General features: G+C 42.1%; 1 protein-coding gene across 1 annotated transcript; it reads right to left on the bottom strand.

Annotated features, from left to right (window-relative positions):
- Positions 1-10,720: 10,720 nt before the first annotated feature.
- Positions 10,721-21,481, bottom strand: LOC148046508 (vomeronasal type-2 receptor 26-like). Its single transcript, XM_087714795.1, has 5 exons — positions 21,200-21,481; positions 19,750-20,610; positions 17,612-17,839; positions 12,830-12,956; positions 10,721-11,616 (listed from the first exon to the last, which is right to left on the bottom strand). Exons 1-5 carry the CDS (start codon positions 21,341-21,343, stop codon positions 10,721-10,723), a joined length of 2,256 nt encoding a protein of 751 aa, XP_087570921.1. The 5' UTR covers positions 21,344-21,481.
- Between the last annotated feature and the right edge of the window lie 886 nt (positions 21,482-22,367).

The raw sequence follows: 22,367 nt of genomic DNA, 5'->3' as shown, positions 1-22,367 counted from the left end.
TCAGCTCCGGCGGTCCTTGGAGGAAACCGATTATCTAGATCCCTTCCAGTCGGGAATTAGGCCTGGCTACAGCACGGAAACTGCTTTGGTCGCATTGATCGATGATCTCTGGAGAGCCAGGGATGGAGGTTATGCCTCCGTCCTAGTGCTTCTTGACCTCTCAGCGGCCTTCGATACCATCGACCATGGTATCCTTCTGCGACGACTGCAGGAGGTGGGGGTGGGAGGCACTGTCCTACGGTGGTTCTCCTCTTACCTCTCGGACAGGTCGCAGTCGGTGTTGGTAGGAGGGCAGAGATCGACCCCTAGGCCCCTCAATTATGGGGTGCCACAGGGTTCGGTCCTGTCCCCCCTCCTGTTTAACATCTACATGAAGCTGCTGGGTGAGATCATTCGACGGCACGGGATAAAATACCATCAGTATGCGGACGATACGCAGCTGTATCTGTCCGCCCCGTGCCAACTCAATGAAGCAGTTGACGTGATGTGCCAGTGCCTCGAGGCTGTTAGGGACTGGATGGGGGTTAACAAGCTTGTTCTCAATCCGGATAAGACCGAGTGGCTGGTGTGTTTCCCTCCTACTAATTGGCCAAGTTTTCCATCTCTCAGGCTGGGGTGTCAAACAGTACGCCCCTCAGACAGAGTTCACAATTTGGGAGTCCTCGTGGACCCACAGCTGTCTTTTGAACACCACTTGTCGGCTGTGACCAGGGGGGCATTTGCCCAGGTTCGCCTGGTGCACCAGTTGCGTCCCTACCTGAACTGGGAGGCCCTCACAACAGTCACTCATGCCCTTGTGACCTCTAGACTGGACTTCTGCAATGTGCTCTACATGGGGCAGCCCTTGAAGAGCATTCGGAGACTTCAGCTTGTCCAGAATGCAGCCGTCCGAGCGATCGTGGGTGCACCTCGGTTCACTCACGTAACACCTATCCTCCGCGAGCACTGGCTGCCTATTGATCTCCGGATACGCTTCAAGGCGCTAGTCGTCACTTATAAAGCCCTTCATGGTATTGGACCTGGGTACTTGAGAGACAGCCTGCTGCCAATCACCTCCGCTAGACCAATTAGATCCCACAGATTAGGCCTCCTCCGAATTCCATCCACCGGCCAGTGTCAACTGGTGACTACCCGGAGGAGAGCCTTCTCTTTGGCTGCTCCGACCCTTTGGAACGAACTCCCCATGGAGATTCGAACCCTCACCACCCTCCAGGCCTTCCACAAAGCCGTTAAAACCTGGCTGTTCCCACAGGCCTGGGGCTAAAGAGCTGTTGCCCCCGTCTGGAATGGTATGACTGTTGTGTGTTTTTAAATTATGTATTGTTATGTATCGTTTATTTTTTATTTTTTTGTCTGTACCCCCCCCTTCCCTGATTTGATTTGTTAGCCGCCCTGAGTCCCCTTCGGGGGAAAAGGGTAGCATATAAATATAATAAATGAATGAAATGAAATGATGCCAGACCAAGATTCCTCCTCGATCCCCAGGAAGAGGTCCATGCCGACACTTCCCAGGTCACATCCGTCCCCTCTCAAAAGGATTCTGCTTGGCCACCGCTTCCTCCTCTCCAAGGCCCTCATCAGCAGCAGCCACCACCACCACCACCACCAACCTCACGCGGCGGTCCTTGGGAGTGCTGCGGAAGCCCTGCCAAAGTGCCCATTTCCCAGCTCGGCGGCTGCAGGGGACCACACCGCCGCTTCTTCTTCTTCCCCGCCCTTCCCAGTTAGCTTGCTTGAAGCTCCGAGGAGGCGGGAGGAGGGTCGGGGAGTGGAAGTGGGGGGAGGTCTCCCTGACCAGGAAGGGCTGAGAGGCTGCCAGTTAACTTTTCTTGGCGAAATCCTGCCTGTCCACCAGCAAAAGCAACCATAAAAACCACCCCGGTGGCTTGAGCAGGCCACATTCAGCCCTGCCCCAGCATTTCCTGCTGCATGAGGAGGGTGGATTCCCTGCATCCGTATTGAGGTTGGCGTGTTTCCGGTGGCGCTCTGGGAGGATGGGGAATGATGGAGGGGAGGACGGCGGTGCAGCGGCCAGTGCCTAGAGTGGAGCCAAAAGAGGTCCGTGACGGTGGCTCGGAGCCAAATGGGAAGAAAAGGCACTGCAAGCCTGGGGAGTGGGGGAGCGGGAGGAGCGCTGGTGGTTTGTTTTTGGGGTGGGGGGTGCGACAGGGAAGGGGGTGACTGCGCGGAGAGGCTCAGAGGCGTATACGCCTGGCAGTTGTTGGGGACGGTGCCGCTGGGAAAGGGCGGCGTGCGGCGGACCGTGCAAGCTCTCTCCCTCCATTTTGGTGGAAGGACAGCGGTGGTGGGCAGGTGTTTTGTTCCAAGAATGGGCTGCTCAGTGAGAGGAAAGGGGCTCCCTGGGAAGCGAGAGCAGCGAAGAGGTGGTGCAGTCGCAGAATTCCCCGACACTCACTTTTTTTAAACCCACCCTACCTCGTAGGGTTGTTGTTACGGGGCTAGACTAGGAAAGGCAGCCTCTCTCTCGTTTTTGAGAAAAAGTAAGGATGTCCATCTGGTAGAACAACCACCTGTGCAATTTGGTGGTGATCCGCGAACGTTCAAGCCATGTAATGCGTGGGAAGGCTTTTGGGAAGCCAAAAAAATGTGCCTTTCTTCTGAACCCCCTCTTTCGTGCACAGGCTGAATCAAAACCTTGGCAGGAAGCTCTATTTTGCTGTAGAAAAGAGAAGGCACATTTAAAATAAAATAAAAAGTAAATAAAATAAAACATTCCAGAACTTATAACTCCAGCTCCATTTTTTGTCCCCCCCCTCCCGACTGTATTACTTTTTTTTAATGATACGTAGTTATCTTTTTAACTATAACCATTTATCTTGGATAAATATTTCCCAGCCTCCTGTTACAGTCAAACTGGTCATTTTTAAAAAAATTATTGACTTTATATGCCAACTCACTGGTAAGTCAACTCTGGGCAACTTAACAAACAATAGCAAGATAAATATAGAAACAATTTCAAAACATCTATATAAGAAACTAGATCCAATGAGACAGACAGGGATGAGATCTTCTAACCCCATCCTCCAGCAGGGAGCCAGAAGGGTGGGAGTAGTTGCACCTCTGGATCAGAGTGGAAAAGGCTCTTCTTGATCCCACCCATCAGAATTCCTTAGCAGATGGCTTCTGCCAATGGCCCCTTCCACTGGAGCTAGTGGGGCAAGCTAGGTCCATTAGGATGAGATAATTTCACAGACACCTTGGATGTATGCCATTATAGGGTCTTAAATGTAATACCTTGAATTGGACCCAGAAGCAAACTGGCACACATGCACCTAATGTAACAGCAATCTTAAATGTGCCACCCTAGGGCGCCCCCAGAACTCTCTGCACCGCTGCATTCTGCACTGGCTGTAGCTTCTGAATAATATTCAAGCATAGCCTCATGCAGAGCACATTGCAGCAATCTAACTGAGAGGCTATCAAGGCAGGAGTGACTATGCGCAGGAGGGTCTCACAGTTCCAATACAGGAGCAACTGATGTAAACATGAAGCGATGCAAAAGTCCACCCAGCCGCAACTACTGCCTGCATTTGAGCCTTAATAAACTAAACCATTTTGTTCTTCATCTTAATGGTATAATTGAATGAGATTTGGGAGTAGGGTATTTCCAAGATGTGTGGTTGGGCTGGTGAAGAAAGTGTGAGGCTCAAGAGCTAACATAAAAAAAAAAACACGACCATATTTTCTTGGCAAGATTCTTGCAAAATTTACTTGCAAAATTTTAGAAAGGCTCCTTATGTGAAGATTTTAAAGAGGTGAACTGGACCTCTATTAGGGAGGGGAGTAGAAGATCAGAGGTAACCATTTGGATCCCCTTTCAAAAGGGAATAAATATTATCAGCAGTTTGGTTAGTAAATTGTAGTTAACAGCATGTTGGCTTGAAAAGTGGTCTTTAGATTAGAGATTGCAGCTTGCATAGAATAAAGTTAGCATACTTGAAGTGAAATAGGCTTTGGTTATGTTTAGGTTACATTAGCTAAAATGTGCCAATACCATCCTTGTTGGTAAAAATTGTTGTCATGTTAGAAGAATGACTAAGGCTGACAGCCTAATCTACTTTAGTTATGTTAAATAAATAAAATGGATGGATGGAAATGAAAGAATACAGAAAAGGTTGGTGAGGCATTTAGTGGCCTATGGATGAGAATGGTGGCTGTTTAGTAAGAAAATATGTTTGGAATGTGCATATATATTCATATGTGGCCATAGCAAAATAATAAATAGAAATATTTATGGGGTGGTTGAGGGAACCACGGACACGGGAGTAGGCCGGAGCATTACGGTCGTAACAGGGAGGGGCAGATATGGCGGGGACTTTAGGGCTGGCCATTACTGAGGAAGGAGGGCTCCCTATGTCACAGAGATCCCTCCTTCCGGCCCTATGAGTCCCACTCCAAGGCCAGATGGCGCGAGTAGCCAGGACCCTGGTCTCAGGCTGTTGTCACTAAATGCCAGGTCTGTAGTTCACAAGGCTCCCCTCGTCCGGGACTTAATTTTAGACGAGAGGCCAGACCTGGCATGTATTACTGAAACCTGGCTGGGCCCGGAGGGAGGAGTCCCCCTCGTAGAGATGTGCCCAGAAGGTTTTCAGGTGCTCCATCAGCCGAGAGCCCAGAGAAGGGATGGAGGTGTGGCTATTGTTATCCGAGAGTCTCTAGTACCTCGTAGGATCCCTGCTCCGGAGCTTGTCGGGTGTGAGTCCCTGCTGGTGAAGTTGGACCTCAAGGGTCAAGTGGGTTTGCTGTTAATGTACCTGCCTCCCAACAGCGTTGCAGCAGCCCTCCCCTCGCTCCTCGAGTCGGTAGCCAAGCTGGCAATTGAGTTCCCCAGGCTTATGGTTCTGGGGGATTTCAATTTGCCTTCGCTCGGTGAACACTCTGATGGAGCGCAGGAGTTCATGGCTTCCATGACAGCCATGGGCTTGACCCAGGTAATTCGGGGCCCAACCCACTCAGCGGGTCACACGCTCGACCTCGTATTTCTCTTGGAGCAGTGGACTAGTGATCTTGGTCTGAGGGGTAATGAGATCATACCCCTGTCGTGGTCAGACCATTGCCTACTGAGGCTTGACTTTCGGAGACCAAACCTCCACTGTAGGGAGGAGGAACCGACCAGGTGGTTCCGCCCCAGGCGACTTATGGACCCCTTGAGGTTCCAGACGGAGCTTGGGGTTATTCCTGATACTCTCGCCCACAGTCCGGTGGAGACTCTGGTTACTGCCTGGAACTCGGCAGCGTCGGAGTCTCTTGACCGGATTGCGTCACTACGGCCACTCCGAGGCAGTGGATCCAGGAGGCCTCCTTGGTTTACCGAGGAACTCCGGGAGAGGAAGCGCCAGAAGAGATGCCTAGAGCACCTATGGAGGTCCAACAAATCCGAATCGAGCCGAGCACTTCTAACATCGTGCATCAAGGACTACATCAGGGCAATTAGGACGGCAAAAAGAGCTTATATTGCCACCTTGATCGCCTCCGCTGAGTCGCGCCCAGCCACCCTGTTTAGGATAACCCATTCCCTCCTAAACAGGAGGGACACGGGGGATCCCCTCCAGGGTAGGGCTGATGACTACGTCCAGTTTTTGGCGGACAAAGTTGCTCGGTTTCAGTCGGAGTTGGACTACGATTCCGATTCTGCAGATCCAGCCGAGGCACAAGGGGATAATCTGGTAGACCACCCCTGGGTTGAGTTTCAGGATGTTGCCCCTGGGGACGTGGACAAGGCCGTGAGAGCTGTGAGTGCCTCCACATGTGTACTGGACCTGTGCCCCTCCTGGCTGGTTGCTAACAGCAGGGAGGTGATACGGGGCTGGATCCAGGCAGTTGTTACAGATAAACTCACTCAAAACCTTAAAAAAATTCTGGTTATATTAATAAAAATTATGCATCTCAATCCCACTACAGAAATTTTCATCAAAGTACTAATTTTTGTGGTTTCTAAGTTTTGAAAATGTATGTGAATCATTGCTTTGAATAACTGATTTGTCCCTTATTTGGCAACAATAACTGATAGGTTGGAGTATGAATTTGAATTATTGACATATTAAAGATTTGACAAAATGATTGCATTTTAGCTAGTACTCTTTTTCTAGAAACACACATTATTCAAGATCTAGAACAGGGCTCAGCAACCTTAAAAATTCAAAGAGCCACAAAGGTCCTAACTGGAAGTCCCCTGTTCAATTGTGGAGATGACTGGAAGTCCAGTTCCCCCACCATAGAATCTCCTTCTACTGTGGCATCCTTTTTCCTCTACCCATCCTAATCAAAAGCCCTATCAATTGTGGAGCCGACCGGTGACAGGGAGCCACAGCAGAGGTATGAAAGAGCATTATGCAGCTCCAGAGTCGCAGATTGCCGACCCCTTATCTGGAAGGATGTCATCCTGGAAATACAATCAAAATGAAATAGCAATAGCAATAGCAGTAGACTTATATACCGCTTCATAGGCCTTTCAGGCCTCTCTAAGCGGTTTACAGAGAGTCAGCATATTGCCCCCAACAATCTGGGTCCTCATTTTACCCACCTCGGAAGGATGGAAGGCTGAGTCAACCCTGAGCCGGTGAGATTTGAACCGCTGACCTGCTGATCTAGCAGTAGCCTGCAGTGCTGCATTTAACCACTGCACCACCTTGGCTCTAATTGAAGTTGAAATGATGTTCAACTTCAACAGCCCAAAATTGTACACAAAATTTTCTGTTAAAATGTCCTATCTGTCACTACTTCAGCTTCAGCTTCAACCTCAACAATACATGACCACACAATAGATACAAACTTAAGGAAAACTGCTCCAAACTCGATTGCAGAAAATACAACTTCAGCAACAGAGTGGCCAATGCTTTAGACTGTCTCCTGTTGACCTAAGAGGTGTGTAAGGGGTGTGCGTAAGGGCACCAATGTGCCTACCATCCCTGTCCTACTGTCGCCACTTATTTTTATCCCTTTCCTGTATTCATAATCATATTTATACTTATATCTGTTATCTTATACATGCTTGAAAAATAAATAAATTAAAAAAAATATTTTTTCTCACTTGGGGAAATTTGTAGTTGCACAGAGTTGTTGCAATGTTGAGAGAGGTTTTCACACAATGGAAGCTATCATATTCGTCTGGTTATTACATTTGTAGTAGCGGATAAATTTATATTTTGTAGATAGAAATTCCATTGCTAAAAGATAAGTTGTATATTCCTCAAGATAGTTGGCAGTGATGTGGATAAGGTAAAATTTCAGATTGTTCATTGATCTCCTTTGCAGCAAATGCCAGAGCCAAAGTATGTTGGTAATTGTGAGTGAAGAACCTTCAGTGATAGTTATAAAGTATGTCAATATATTTGTGCTTCAGATGTGGACATTTGATATTGCAATTTTTAAAATATAATTATAAACAGAATAATCACAGCTCAATGACAGAGCATAAATATTGCATATTCAGGCAAAGCAGAGCTAAGGAAAATTTTTCGTAAGATCTTTGCAAGCTTCTCATAAAATATGGTCCATGAAGGTGGGAAGATTGAGATCCTTAGATGCCTTTCTATATTTTATGCATAAAGCATGTTTCTATTAGACTCTTCCTTCATTGGTATGCTACTCAGGATAATCTGCAATATGTTTTTTTAAAGGAGACCAAAGCACAGATTCCCAAGAAGGATCTTAATTTGCCCATTTTTGATAGGGTTTTTCAAACTTGCAATCCTAAAATGTGTGGATTTCCAGAATTGCCCGAACAGCATTCTGGAAGTTGAAGTCTACACATCTTAAAAGTTGCCAAATTGGAAAAACACTGATCTAACAGAATATCTCACTCAGGGTATCCAACCTTGGCAACTTTAAGACTTGTGGACTCAAAATGGGCCAAGAAAAGGGTGAGGATGGGGCCAGACAGTCTGAACTACTGTCAGGCCTGCAATTATATTCCTTTTAGAATTTTGCCCTGCCACACTTTCTCTTATTTCATTATGCTGTTTCATTAGTATAGTCGATGGGAGGGGGAATAGAAGGAGTAGGATTGTGGAATGTATTGTTTTCATTCTTTACTAGAAGCCAAGGTCATCCTTTGTCTCCGTACTTTGACACCTGACCGGACGCAGCTTGTTGTGGATGCCAGCGTAGAGGAAGAAGATTGGACCATGTGATGGATTGTGGGTGTGGGGACAAGATCATGAACTTTTAACTGGGTGGAATTCTGATGTCATTTCCAGTATTGGGATTACATAGCATGATGCCAACATGTCTGTCTTATTAAATTGGAACTTTAATTGGAACTTGGGGCAGTGCTCATCTCTGTTTCAAAGCCAAAGAAGGAGGACTGTCCAAAGATGTCTCCGTGGATATATGGCCAGCATGACTAAATGCTGAAGGCATACAGAACACTGTTATCTTCCCACAAAAGTTAGTTCCTATTTTTCTACTTGTACTTTTACATAGTTTCGAAGTGTAGATTGGTAGAAGCTGGGACAACTAATGGGAGCTCACTCTGTTACACAGTAGTAGGGATTTGAATTGCTGAATACACACTCTCTCTCTCTCTCACACACACACACACACCTGTATACTGTATATATTAATCATTTCAGTTTACATTTATATAATTATACATTATACATTATATATATATGTATATATGTATATATGTATATATATATATATATATATATATATATATATATATATATATATATATATATATATATATATATATATATATATATATACACACACATATGTGTGTGTGTGTGTGTGTGTGTGTGTGTACGTACACACACACACACAAACATACACACACACACACACACACACACATATACAGGGAAACATAATTGCTCCAAATGTGAAGCTGATCACAAAGTCAATACGTATGGGAAGAGTGCACATTGTAATATGTTTAAAAAAATGATTTTAGACACAATTATCTTCTTGATTAGCTATTACCATTTCTTCATATTGAAGCTCGGAATAGTCATCTGATAGCTCAAAGAAAAGATGCAGGGAAACTCTCCAGGTGCTTAAGTGAACTTGGAAAAGATAATCACAGCTAATGCTTCGAAAATCACCTTCTTATGTGACTATACATCTCTACACATCCTGAAAATTACAAAAGAGTAGTCATGGATGAGAAAAAAATGTATGTATGTTAAATGTTAAGTTTGCAGTCACATGGGTTCTCTCTATGTTTATTTTCCCAGTACCGTCTAACTTTCTGGCTTGTCTTATTTTCACTGGAATCTTCATGCAGAGCAAGAGTGACGTTACATTATATGTCATAGTTTTGCCGAGGGAAGGTTGAATATAATAGGGATATTGGTGTTAGTGGGGGGGCAGAGATCGACCCCTAGGCCCCTAACATATGGGGTGCCGCAGGGTTCAGTCTTATCCCCCCTACTATTTAACATCTACATGAAACCGCTGGGTGAGATCATTCAGAGGCACGGGATAAGATACCATCAATATGCGGATGATACTCAGTTGTATCTGTCCGCCCCGTGCCAACGCAATGAAGTGGTGGACGTGATGAACCGGGGTCTTGAGGTCGTTATGGACTGGATGAGGGCTAACAAGCTTGTACTCAACCCGGAGAAGACCGAGTGGTTGTTGTGTTTTCCTCCCAATAATTCGATCAGTGTTCCATCGCTCAGGCTGGGGGGTCAAATTTTATACCCCTCAGAGAGGGTTCTCAACTTGGGAGTCCTCCTGGATCCACAGCTGACTTTTGACCATCATCTGACGGCTGTGACCAGGGGGGCATTTGCCCAGGTTCGCCTGGTGTGCCAGTTGCGACCCTACCTGAACCGGGAGGCTCTCACAACAGTCACTCGGGCCCTTGTGACCTCTAGGCTGGAATACTGCAACGTGCTCTACATGGGGCTGCCCTTGAAGAGCATCCGGCGACTTCAGCTAGTCCAGAACTCAGCCGCGCAAGTGATTGTGGGTGCACCTCGGTTCACCCACATAACACCTATCCTCCACGAGCTGCGCTGGCTACCTGTTGATCTCCGGGTGCGCTTCAAGGTGCTACTTGTCACTCATAAAGCCCTTCATGGTAGTGGGTCTGCGTACTTGAGAGACCGTCTCCTGCGACCAATTAGATCCCATAGACTAGGCCTCCTCCGAGTTCCATCTGCCAGTCAGTGTCGACTGGCAACTACCTCCCTGCGACCAATTAGATCACATAGACTAGGCCTCCTCCGAGTTCCATCTGCCAGTCAGTGCCGACTGGCAACTACATGGAGGAGAGCCTTTTCAGTAGTAGCTCCGACCCTTTGGAACGATCTCCCCGTGGAGATTCGTACCCTCACCACCATCCAGACCTTCCGCACAGCCCTTAAGACCTGGCTAGCCCGTCAGGCCTGGGGACAAAGATAATTGCCCCCACCCGAATGATGAATGAATGTTGCTTACTATTTTACTTCTATGTATTGTTTGTGTCTATTGTCTGTACACCCCCTCCCTTCATTTTATGTAAGCCGCCCTGAGTCCCCTCAGGGAAAAGGGTGGCCTATAAGTATTAATAAATACTAAATACTAAATACTAAATATATCTGTATTTCTATTCATATGTCAAGGTACTGCCTTGTATGTCACTTTGATGTGCTGATACGTATGAGGAAATAATATAGAACTCCAAAGTATAAAAAAAATCCTTCATATTATATTGAAATAACCAATTTGTCTTTATTCAAGGGGTCTGGTTTAAACATCATTTTCATTTCTTTATTAGTTGTTCCTTCTTATTCAGATCTGGTCTCAAAATAATGATATAGCACTTGGGGGAAAAGATGCAGGCCAGTAATCCAGCTGCTGAGCCCAAAATGGAGAAAATCTCCACAGCAACCACATATTTCCCCTTGGTGCTCAGGTAGGTTGGAACAAATGACACCCAGACACTGCAAAAGACCAACATGCTGAAGGTGATGAATTTGGCTTCGTTGAAGCTGTCAGGTAAATTCCTAGCCAAGAAGGCCACCATGAAAGTGACAGTGGTCAAGAGTCCCATAAAGCCAAGGACAGTATAAAACATAGTGGTTGATCCTTCATTACATTCCAAGACAATTTCTTCAACCATGGAGTGCATGTCTGAATCTGGAAATGGAGGAGAAATTGCTAACCAAACTACACAGATGGTGAACTGAACCATGAAGACAGATAAGACAATAGTGTTGGCCATCCTTCTCCCCACCCATTTCCTCATTTTGGAGCCTGGCTTGGTGGCCATGAAAGCAAGAACTACTATGGTTGTTTTACCCAAAATGCAAGAAAGGGCTACAGAGAAAATGATGCCAAAAGTAGTTTGTCGCATGAGACATTTCACTTGATCAGGTTGCCCAATGAAGAGGAGAGTACAAAGGAAGGAGAGCGTGAGAGCAATGAGAAGAATGTAGGTGAGGTTCCTGTTGTTGGCTTTGACAATGGGAGTGTCCCGGTGTTTAATGAAAATTCCCAGTATTGCAGCCGATATGAAAGAAAAGGAGACTGCAATCATTAGCAAAGCAATACCCAATGGCTCTTGGAAAGTTAAGTAAGTTATATCTTTTTGAAGGCAATTATCTTGACCCTTGTTTGGATATTGATCCCCTGGACATGGGAAACAGTCATCTAAGTCTGGTGAAAAATAAAAAAAATTTTTTACAGAACCAATATAGATTTTAATCATGACGAATTAATACCAGACTAGATGAATCTATCAGTAACTGTATGCAGAGTTCATATTATGTATAATTGATAACAAAACATAATGCCTAATGCAGTGTTCAGTTACAATATGTGCTACGTTATAGAGCTACTGTATCTATAATCCTATATGATATTTCTATTATCTTGGTAAAAGAGGAAGCAAAGAAGATAGAAATAGGAGGGAAAATCTTATATTGATAGAATTTGATGGAAAGTTACCTTTACTTTCAAAAATCATAAACTAAGAAAGCAATTTGATATGTCTACCAAGAAGCACTCTTTCTCTACTACACTGTTTATAATTCTTGAAGCAAAAAGAATAATATTCCAAATTTGAGAAATTAATGATGATTACACTATTTAGGGTGAATGTATTAGTGGTAGTATTAAATACTGTAGATCACTGAACAATAAATGGCTCGCTTTCAGAAGTTGCAGGTGCGGCATCAATGGAGATTTTTAAGGAAGAGATTAGACAGCTATTTGTCTGGAATAGTATAGGGTCTTCTGCTTGAGTAGAGGGTTGGACTAGAAGACATCCAAGGTCCCCTCCAACTCTCTTACCTGTTTCTCCGAAAATAAGATAGGGTCTTATTTTCTTTTGATCTCTGAAACAAGGTCTTGACAATATTTTTGAGGAGGTCTTATTATTTTTGAGGTGTAGGAGGCAGCGAGTGTGGTCACCTCATGGCTGCTGCTGTTTACAATATTTTAAGAGAGGGGTTATTTTGGGGAGTGGACTTATTTTAGCACTCAAAAGCCTGATTGGGCTTATTATCTAGGGAGGTCTTATTTTGGGGAAAACAAGGTATTCTAAGGAAGAAGTAGCTAAGCTATATAACCAGAGGGTAAGCTCAAAATTTTCAGTCACCATAATATTTTCAAGCATCAGCCCTATTTCTATTTATGAAATCATTGATACCTGGGGATATATCTGGCATACAAGTTCAATATATATAAATAAATAAATAAATAAATAAATAAATAAATAAATAAATAAATAAATAAATAAATAAATAAATAAATAAATAAATAAATAAATAAATAAATAAATAAGCAAGCAAGCAAGCAAGCAAGCAAGCAAGCAAACAAACAAACAAGCAAGCAAACAAACAAACATTCAATATATTCCTTTCCTTACCCATTTGGTCAGCTATCTTCCCCTCTGGACACCGCTTACAGTCATAGCAACAGGATAGTTTGCCTTCCACTTTTACTTTGCTGTAGCCAAAAGGACATTTCTCATTACAGATGGAAAGAGGTAATGCCTGTTCACAAATAAAATTGGAATTCTTTCCTATGAGTCATTTATGTTTTGGGAGCGTTTGTTTAATCACTGGAGTTTTTAAAGAAGTTATTAGACATCCATTTGTCTGAAATAGGCATAGGGTCTCCTGTTTGAGCAGGCACTTGGATTCTGTTATTCTGTTCTGCTCTGAGAGGATTCCTTGCTTCTGAGAATGTATCTCCCAACCCGCATAAGTTTGGACCCCTAGCTCTCTCCTCATCAGGGGTGGAATTCACTTACCTCCGCTACCTGTTCGCAATTGTGAGCACACATGCCATATCTGCACATGTGCTCTGCCTTCCGTACATGTGCTTTGCCTTAAAAAATGTCCTGAATGGGATGCCAGAGAGCCTGGGCAGGTGGACGGGGCTACCTGCGATTTCTGCTACTGGTTCATGTGAACTGGTTAGAAGTGGCAGAATGCCATCTCTGCTCCTCATGCTGAGATCCTTTACTTTCTCAGGAGCTGCAGTGTGGAAAATAAGCTGAGTGACTTTGGCCAGTCCCTCACTCTTCACCCAACCCACCTCACAGGCTTATTGTGATGGGGAAAATAGGAAGATGAGGAAGATCTGTTGGATATGTTCATATTGGCTTGAGTTATATGTTCCCAAACCTCACCAAACCTTAGAGTCCAATTTCACCATTTTCTTTTGTTTTAAATTCATCACTGAAATTAAATAATCTCCTTAACTTGAATTTTTTTTAAAATTTCAAACATGAACTTCAACTGCCTTGAATTCCCCAGCAGCATTTTGAAGATGCGAGTTTTGAAGTCTATACCTCTTCAAGTTGCTGAGTTTCAGAAATATTGCTTTAACTGCTCATATTTTTTTTTTCTTTTGTTCAATTTCATCTAATTGTTGGAAAAGTTATTTCAGTTTTCTGGCAAAAATTTTCAAAAGTGATTTGTCATTGCTAGCTTTTAAGGAGAGAGAGTGACCAAAATCACTCAGGTGACTTTCGGCCTAAATCAGGACTAAAAATCAGTCTCCCAGTGTCTTGCCTGATGCCTTAATCACTACTCAAACAGGCTCACTAATTGTTCCTTATCTCACACCTTTTATCCTATAACTGTTGCATTTTACTCTCATTTAAAATTGTTTGTTTTTAGAATTTTATTGGTAACACATGTTTGAACCCATACATTGATATGGTCTTTAGCAGGGGTGTCAAACTCAAAACCCAGGGGCCATATCTGGCCTGCGGGATACTTAGGTCTGGCCCATGGGCCCATCCTGGAATTAATTCATAATTTAATTCGTAATTTAATGAGCTTATATTCCGCCCAATCCCGTAGGACTCCGGGCGGCTTACAAATACAAGATAAAATAAAAATAACAAATAGGGGAGAGAAAATGAAAAACAGTTTAAAAAACACAACATACATTTGGCTTAGCTGGGGGCTGGACCTAATTTATAGATCAACAGCCCCAGGCCTGCTGGAACAGCCAGGTTTTGGTGGCTTTTTGGAAGGCCGCAAGAGTGGGAAGGGTCCAAATCTCTGCGGGTAGATCGTTCCACAGAGCCGGAGCAGCTACAGAAAAGGCTCTCCCCCGAGTGGTCACCAATCAGCATTGTCCAGTCGACGGCACCCGGAGGAGGCCTAGCCTGTGAGTTCTTATCGGCCGTTGGAAGGTATGCAGCAGGAGGCGGTCTCTCAGATATCCAGGTCCAAGGCCATGTAGGGCTTTAAAGGTAATCACCAGCACCTTGTAGTGCATCCAGAGACCAATAGGGAGCCAGTGCAGCTCGCAGAGGATAGGTGTAATATGGGTGTACCGAGGTACACCCGATATTGCTCACACGGCTGCATTCTGGACCAACTGTAGTCTCTGAACACTCTTCAGGGGCAGCCCCATTGCAGTAATCGAGCCTTGAGGTGACGAGGGCATGAGTGACTATTTGAAGTCCTCCCAGTCCAGATAGGGCCACAACTGGTGCACCAGGCTGACCTGGGCAAAAGCCCCCCTGGTCACAGCCGACAAATGGTGTTCAAATGTCAGCTGCGGATCCAGGAGGACACCCAAGTTGCGGGCCCTCTCTGAGGGGTGTAGACTTTCACCCCCCAGGCTAATAGATGGAGAATCTGGACTATACTTGAGAGGAAAAATCAATAGCCACTCGGTCTTGTCTGGGTTGAGTGCCAGCTTGTTCACTCCCATCCAGACCCTAACAGCCTCCAGGCACTGGGACATCACTTCCACTGCTTCACTGAGTTGGTACGGGGCAGACAGATACAGTTGAGTATTGTCCAGATATTGGTGGTGTTTAATCCCGTGCCGGCGAATGATCTCACCCATGGAAACAGTGAAGGAGTGGTCTGTGGTGCCTCTGCCAGTGAAAAGGGAGCTAAGGAGGGCTGTGTGTGGCCTTCCTGAGTGCCGTTTTGGGCCGTGAGAGCCTTCTATGTACAACACTACTGCGGTCTGTTTTCCCTAGCAAATACAGAAACTCAATGAGTGACATTGAGCAGGCCACACCCGCTGGCCACCCCCCCTCCAACCCCCGAGGTTAAGCACAACCCTGATGCAGCCCTCAATGAATTTGAGTTTGACACCCCGGGTCTATAGGCTAATAATATAAAAATAGATATAAATATAATAGATAGAAAGATAGAAAGATAGAAAGATAGAAAGATATATATATATATATCTTTATCAGCACAAATAAACACACACACATAGATAGATAGATAGATAGATAGATAGATAGATAGATAGATAGATAGATAGATAGATAGATAGATAGATGATAAGTGTTAACTCAAAGCACCTAATATGCCCAAATATGGGAGGGAGCATACTTCTTCCCTTTTGCCTTTCAGCTCCACCCTAGGAGCCTTCCAGGCAGAAAACCATTTTTGTGTTGCATTTGGCAAAAGGGAAACACTTAATTATTTCCTTGGCTCAGCTGATAAGGGAGGAGAGCTTGTGGCTTAGCGGCTAATACAACTGCCTAACATGTAAAAACAGCCCAGGTTCTAATCCCAGTAAGGGTATGGCTAGCTGATAAGAGCTTGAAATAGATCTATACTAGTCTCCCTTTATTTATCAGCACAAATGCAACATTATGTTATAGATGTAGATGTAGATATAGATGTCATAGATAAAGATACAGATACAGATACCAATACAAATACAAATACATCAACAACAGCCCTGGTGACTTTTATGCATACATATAACTTCAAAAGTGAAGGTGAATATATGTGTACCAGAATAATGTTGCGGATCCAATAAAGGTTGGTCACTAGGACCAGAGGTTTAGTTTCCACACTCTACCAGAGAGAAGTTCCCTGAGAATGGGCTCTAGAATGAGTCAATCCAGGATTTTTTTGCCCTCAAATATAATAAGTAAGTATAATCTTTATTGTCATTGTACTTAAATACAATGAAATTGGTTGTATGACACATAAGTGCTTTGAATTCCTTCTGTGTTTTAATTTCCATATTTGTCCTAAAGTTTTCCTTATTTAGGTTGTTGTACTAATTCTAAATACTATATTTCTCTTTTTAATGTATGATGCTCTAGATTTGGAAAATAAATAAATAAAAAAAATATTTTTTGCCTTCTCTCATTTTGTTATATTTTACTGTCCCAGATGTTCATGCTTGGATATGCTCAACTGACTATTCAGTAAAGACTACTACAATAATGACTGGGATGATTTTTACATTGGAACTAAATAAAGGTTGCATATGTTTAAACTTTAAGTCACCTATTTATACTTTAGTATTTTATGTTCATATCACATAAAAAATGAGGCTGCTAAATTAAAGTGTTGCTGTGGTGGCAGTCGCTTAATCATTTACTTCCATGGATCAGCCAATAATCAATCAATCAGTTTATTATAGTCTAAGGCCAGAGACCAGAACAAATAAAAATTCTCAGGATAAAATAATAAATAACTGAAATCTGTAATAGAATCTAGTCTGTCAATTATACACGGTCTAACTATACTAAAATTACAATCCACAAACTGTTTGGCCCATTGTAGGTTCAATGCTAAAAGGGAAACATCTAAGCAGTGCAAAATGTTTGCCACATTTGTTATATATCATAACAATGATGGAAAAAACATGTGTTTATGATGAATTGCCAATACTGCTGCGCAGGATTTGGCCTCCTGCTCTGTAGTTATGGACTATTCATCCTTAAACAGCCACTGAAGATACGTAGGTAGTATTGGAACAGCCAGGATACCTAGTAGTTATTGGCATAATATGTTTTTTCCTAATCTCTGTGCAAAAAGAACATTTAAGGAGCATGTGACTCATAGTCTCCACCTCTCCTGAGTCACAGGAACACAATCTTTCCATCAATGGTATCCTTTTATACTTGCTGTACAGGATGGTCGATGGATGCACATGGCACTGTGCAAGCGAAAATGCTTTCTGGTGGTTTGCTAACTCCAACTGACTAAGAGATCTGGTAAGAGCAACAACACATCTAATGGTATCTGGAGCTTTCCCTAAGTCTGCCTGTCTCTTGATGTCCTCACTCTTTGTTACAAGGGTTGTCTTGCTAGGTTATAGTCCATCTTGACCATTGAAGCTGGGGAGAAGCCTAGTTTTTGGCACAGTTGGATCAGTCTATAAACAATTATCCTAAAAAGTGAGAAATGAGACACACCTGGTTAAACATGGGAGGCCAAACAGCATCCTTGGCAGAAATGGTGAGGAGTTTGTTTGAGGGAGCCATGGGGTCAATTCTTCCAATTTGGGTTCTTAGAAAGGACTTGTTTGGGAATGTGACCCAATTGAAAATATCAAATCCGGTTTCCAATTCCCCTTTGCGGCCAAAAAAAATCTGCTCTCCAGCATTGTTGTTAAAGGAGACTTGCTGTAAAAAATGATTAAGCTGAATGAAGAAACAAAGAATTATGCATATTAATTTAACTAGGTTTATGAAGTAATCACAGTTTTTGAGTTTGGGCTATGCTCAATGGAAAGTGATCCCCCCCAACAGTCTACACTCTTTATAATTGGAAAAATATATTTTCTGTCATATCGGCAATTGATTAATTTTCAGCAGAATGTCTATGTAGATTCTCCGTTATCCAGGTCATGATTGTCCCAAAAGTGCTTTTTCAAGAGATAATTTGACTTTCTAGTTTTTCTTCAAAGATCTTTAGTTTCTCACCCAAGAATATAAATCCACCATCCAGTCAGAGCTGAAGAATCTTCTTGGATGAGAAGTGAAAGGTCTTCAAAGAAAAAAAAAACAAGAAAATCCAGTTGCCTCTTGAAAAAGTACCTTTGGATTGTTTTCAGCAGAAAACTTTTCAGATTCCAGCACAAAATAGAGAAAAGGAAAAATGTTGAGAGACAACTTTGCTTTGCTCAACTGAGCATTTTAGAAATTCACTTTTATGGCATAAAATGTTGACAATCTAAAATTCTCCAACATAGAAAATTCTAGGCCAAGATGGCCTTTAATTCCACCTCAGGAATTATCTCCGCCCCCTCAAATTTATCAAAAAAAAAGGATAATTGAAAACAGCTAAACTTGTTTGACACTTTTTTTATTTTTAAATATATGTTAATATCAATGCATGAACAGTGTGGCCTCTGGGTATAATTCATTTTGATAGAAACATCAATAATGATAATCATAATAATTGTTATATTAATCAAACATATAATCCTAGGATTGATATACATGATTTTTAAAAGACAATTATTCAATATTTCAATATTCCTTTTTAATGACAATGATGTTATAAACATAAATGGTAATACACCTAAATTTGAAAATGCTTTGATGCTATTGACAAACTTGTAATTTACAACAATTGGCGATATTCCTATTTTTAAAGATTTATTGCCATTTTAAAAATTCTCTGTGGATGCTTCAAAATAATGTTACTAAGTAGGAAAATGACCACCAAAGTGAATGAAAAAGGATTTCTGCAGTCACAACATACACCTAAGATTGAAAATCAAGCTTGTCAGATGCTACATCTTTTCTATCCTGCTCTACAGAGTGGAGAGTTGGACTTTCACAGAAAGCCCCTTGAAGAGACTAGAAGCATTTAAAATGTGGATTTACAGACAGCTATTATAAATTGGGTTGACAAAATCAGAAATAAGGAGGTGATAAGCCATCTGGGAAAGCCAAGGGAAATAATCAAAACCATAAAAAAGTGTCCAAAAATAATTTGGACATGTGATACAACACCTTGAAAACTATGGCATACTTCATTTAATCCTCCAAGGAAAGATTGAAGGCAAACAAGGTCCAGGCAGAAGAAGAAGATCATGGCTTCAAAATCTAAAGGACCAATTTGGACAAAACGAAACAGCACTTTTTCATGTGGCTGTTGATAAAAATAGGATCGCCAACATGATCATCAACGTCTGATGATGGATTTTGCACAAAAAAAAATAGGAAAAATATTTAAAGGTTTCACATTTGAAATTGTCAAATATAATGGACTGAATAAGATCCTATATTCAATTTATACATAAAATAAAGATTATATGTTACATGAATTTAAAATTACTTTTTTTAACTTTCTCAACATTTTACAGAAATTAATTTCCAAATTCTATCCAGTGCTGCACAAATGACCTGAAAATTCAAATAATACTGGAACAAGATAGTAGGTTTCTAATTCTTTATTTCTTTCCTATGATAATACAAATAGCTTTCATCACAATCTGTATACAATCTTTCATTTTTAACTACTAAACCAAAAGAATAGGGGAAAGTCCATAATCCAATACTTTTTTACATTATCTTTCTGAATTTGTGTTACTAAACCTTACCTGCCATGGTGATTGAAGTAAGAGCTTCCATCTCCTCTCATCAATTTTCTGACTCTCTTTGAGTTTGGAGGCATGCAAGGCTCTCAGAGCATGTGCCACAGCGTAGACTGCATTGTAGATGCTGTAACTATGTCCACCCGTGGTGGTCTCAAAGACAGAATTAGGAAGAGTCTCCAGCTTCTCTTCTCCAGTGCAGATCCTGTCAGCATTCCCATCTGTATCATCTGTAGAGAATGAGCATTCAAACGCATTACTCCAGAAATCCTTAATAAAACCATCTCCTTTTTCTGTATTTGGGTATCTCTTCTGCATAAATTTTTGGAATCCTGTTAGTTCCTTTGAGTGAAGTGCAAAGGAAATTGCACCATGGAGAAAATCAATAGGCAACTGTCTTTGTATCAGGATAGAGGTGAATTCCATCTGGGCTGTCATGATCCAGACCTTGACTTTTCTGTTCTGTGGGATATCGTCAGAATCTAAACCATAGATCATTATTCTCATAGTCACTATGCTTGTAATTTCAGCATTCAAGATCACTGCAATGACTGTACTTCTCATGATCACTTTGTATATTTTATCTGCCTCTTCCACCATTTCAGCAGCTTCGCTACCATACATCATCAGGGGAAGACATTCTATAAAGTCAAAGCAGATTCCTCTCTCTGAAAACATGGAAAGACTCTTTTGAACAAACCTCTCCTTATCTTCCTCATATCGAGAAATCAACCCAACCCAGGTCCATCCAAAATGCAACAGTAAGTGCAGAATTCCTTTAAGTTGGTGGATTTCATCAGGGAACATCCATTTAACATAAAGGGCTGCTTTATCATTATTCATCAAAGGAGCTGATCCATATGTGATCTAAGTAGGGGGGAAGAACAAAGGATAAAAGGCAGTTTTCTAGAAAAAATAAAGGAACAATGTATTCATGTGTGTTTAATAGAATATCTGGGTTTGAGTGGTAGAAAGAAACTTCCTAAAATGTACTTTACAACATCACATCTGCACATTTACTCCTGCTGGAATGTTCCACATGACTCTGTTGTTACATCATCTACCCTCACAGCTTCAGTTTTAAACTGTTTACTATGGACCTCACCCCATTCCTAAGAGGTTCATAAAGGATCAGTGCATAATCACACCAGCATGCCTAGCGTCCTTGTCCTACTGCCCCATCTATTTGTATTTATTTCTTTCATTTCTATCCATGTTTATATTAATACCTGCTATCTTTTACATTTTTGACAAATAATAAATACAAATACTGTTCCTCAAGCCAAAGGGACAAACCTCTGATGATGTTCTTCATATCTCATAAATTTCTCATTCTTAAATGAAAGATATTTCTTGCTTCTTGGTTCTTTCTTTGAAGCGTTATGAGGAATACCTGATTTAGGAAAAGAGTAAACAGTCTATGAACTTCCCATTTTCCTCCTTATTTTTTTCTCACCTGTGGAAATTTGTAGTTTTGTAGAGTGGTTGCCATGTTTAGACAAGTTTTAGTGCGGGGTCCTCCAAGGACAGCTACTGTATTAGTCTGGTCGTTACATTTGTAGTTGGGGATAAATTTATCTTTTGTAGATAGAAATTCCATTGCTAAAAGAGAAGTCGTAAATTCTTCATGATTGTCTGAACCAACATGAAATCCAAGGCTAACATTAGGTAAAATCCCATTTTCATTGATTTCCTTTACAGCAAATGCCAGAGCCAAAGTATGTTGGTAATTATGAGTGAGGAACCTTAAGTGAAAGTTATAAACGATGTCAATATAATTGTGCTTCAGATTCGGACCCTTGATATTACAAATTTTGGTATATTTTTATAAACAGACATGTCAAGAATTGGGGTCTTTAGCAAACAGTATGTCAGCATTCCAGAAGAACCCAACACCAATCAAAAACTATGAGAGAGGCATTTTCTCAAAGTTCCTTTTTATTAAAGTAGTTATACTGACACATCTGAGAAAACCTGAATCTGAGAGTTCCGGGGTTACCCTCAATAAATCATAAGCTCAATCGGAGCCCCTGCACCCATCAGTCCATCACACAATCCAATCCCAATCCATCCCATCTCGAGGCATCACTTCAACCACTCTTCCTCCAGGTGCAGGAATACCATGACCTTGACCAAAAAGAAGAATGCTATTATGTCTAACTACATTCCCTCTACTAAATCCCCTCCTCCTACTATCCCAAGCACAAGAATATGGCAGCCTGGAAGCTTCCGTTGTTAATATGGTTTCTAAAGCTGATACAGTAGCTCTAGATTGTATGGATAGGGAATCATTGATGTGGAGGAAGGTAAGGTATCTTATTAATTTTATTTATTTATTTGTCAACAAGTACAAGGAAACAAGTATCAGTATAGACATAGACGTGGACACATGAAAAAATGGCACAAATAAATGATTATAAATAAGCAAAACATAGCCATAAACATATAAAAAGAGTATATATGAATGGGGACAGAAGGACAGGGATGGTAAGCATGCTTGTGTGCTTATGCACGCACCCTTAGGGACCTCTTAAGAAAGGTGTTCCATTGTAGACAGCTTAAGGTAAAAGGTATGGTGGTTAGAGGAACTAACACAGGGTCAGATAGTGTGTTCCACACATTTA

The sequence above is a fragment of the Thamnophis sirtalis genome, unplaced genomic scaffold, assembly GCF_051295495.1.
Source record: "Thamnophis sirtalis isolate CommonGarterSnake01/CBP01778 unplaced genomic scaffold, rThaSir2_p1.2 scaffold_4, whole genome shotgun sequence".
NCBI classification, from domain to species: Eukaryota; Metazoa; Chordata; class Lepidosauria; order Squamata; family Natricidae; genus Thamnophis; species Thamnophis sirtalis.
Note: the sequence above shows the minus strand (reverse complement) of the source record. Positions and strands in the feature narration are given on the sequence as shown.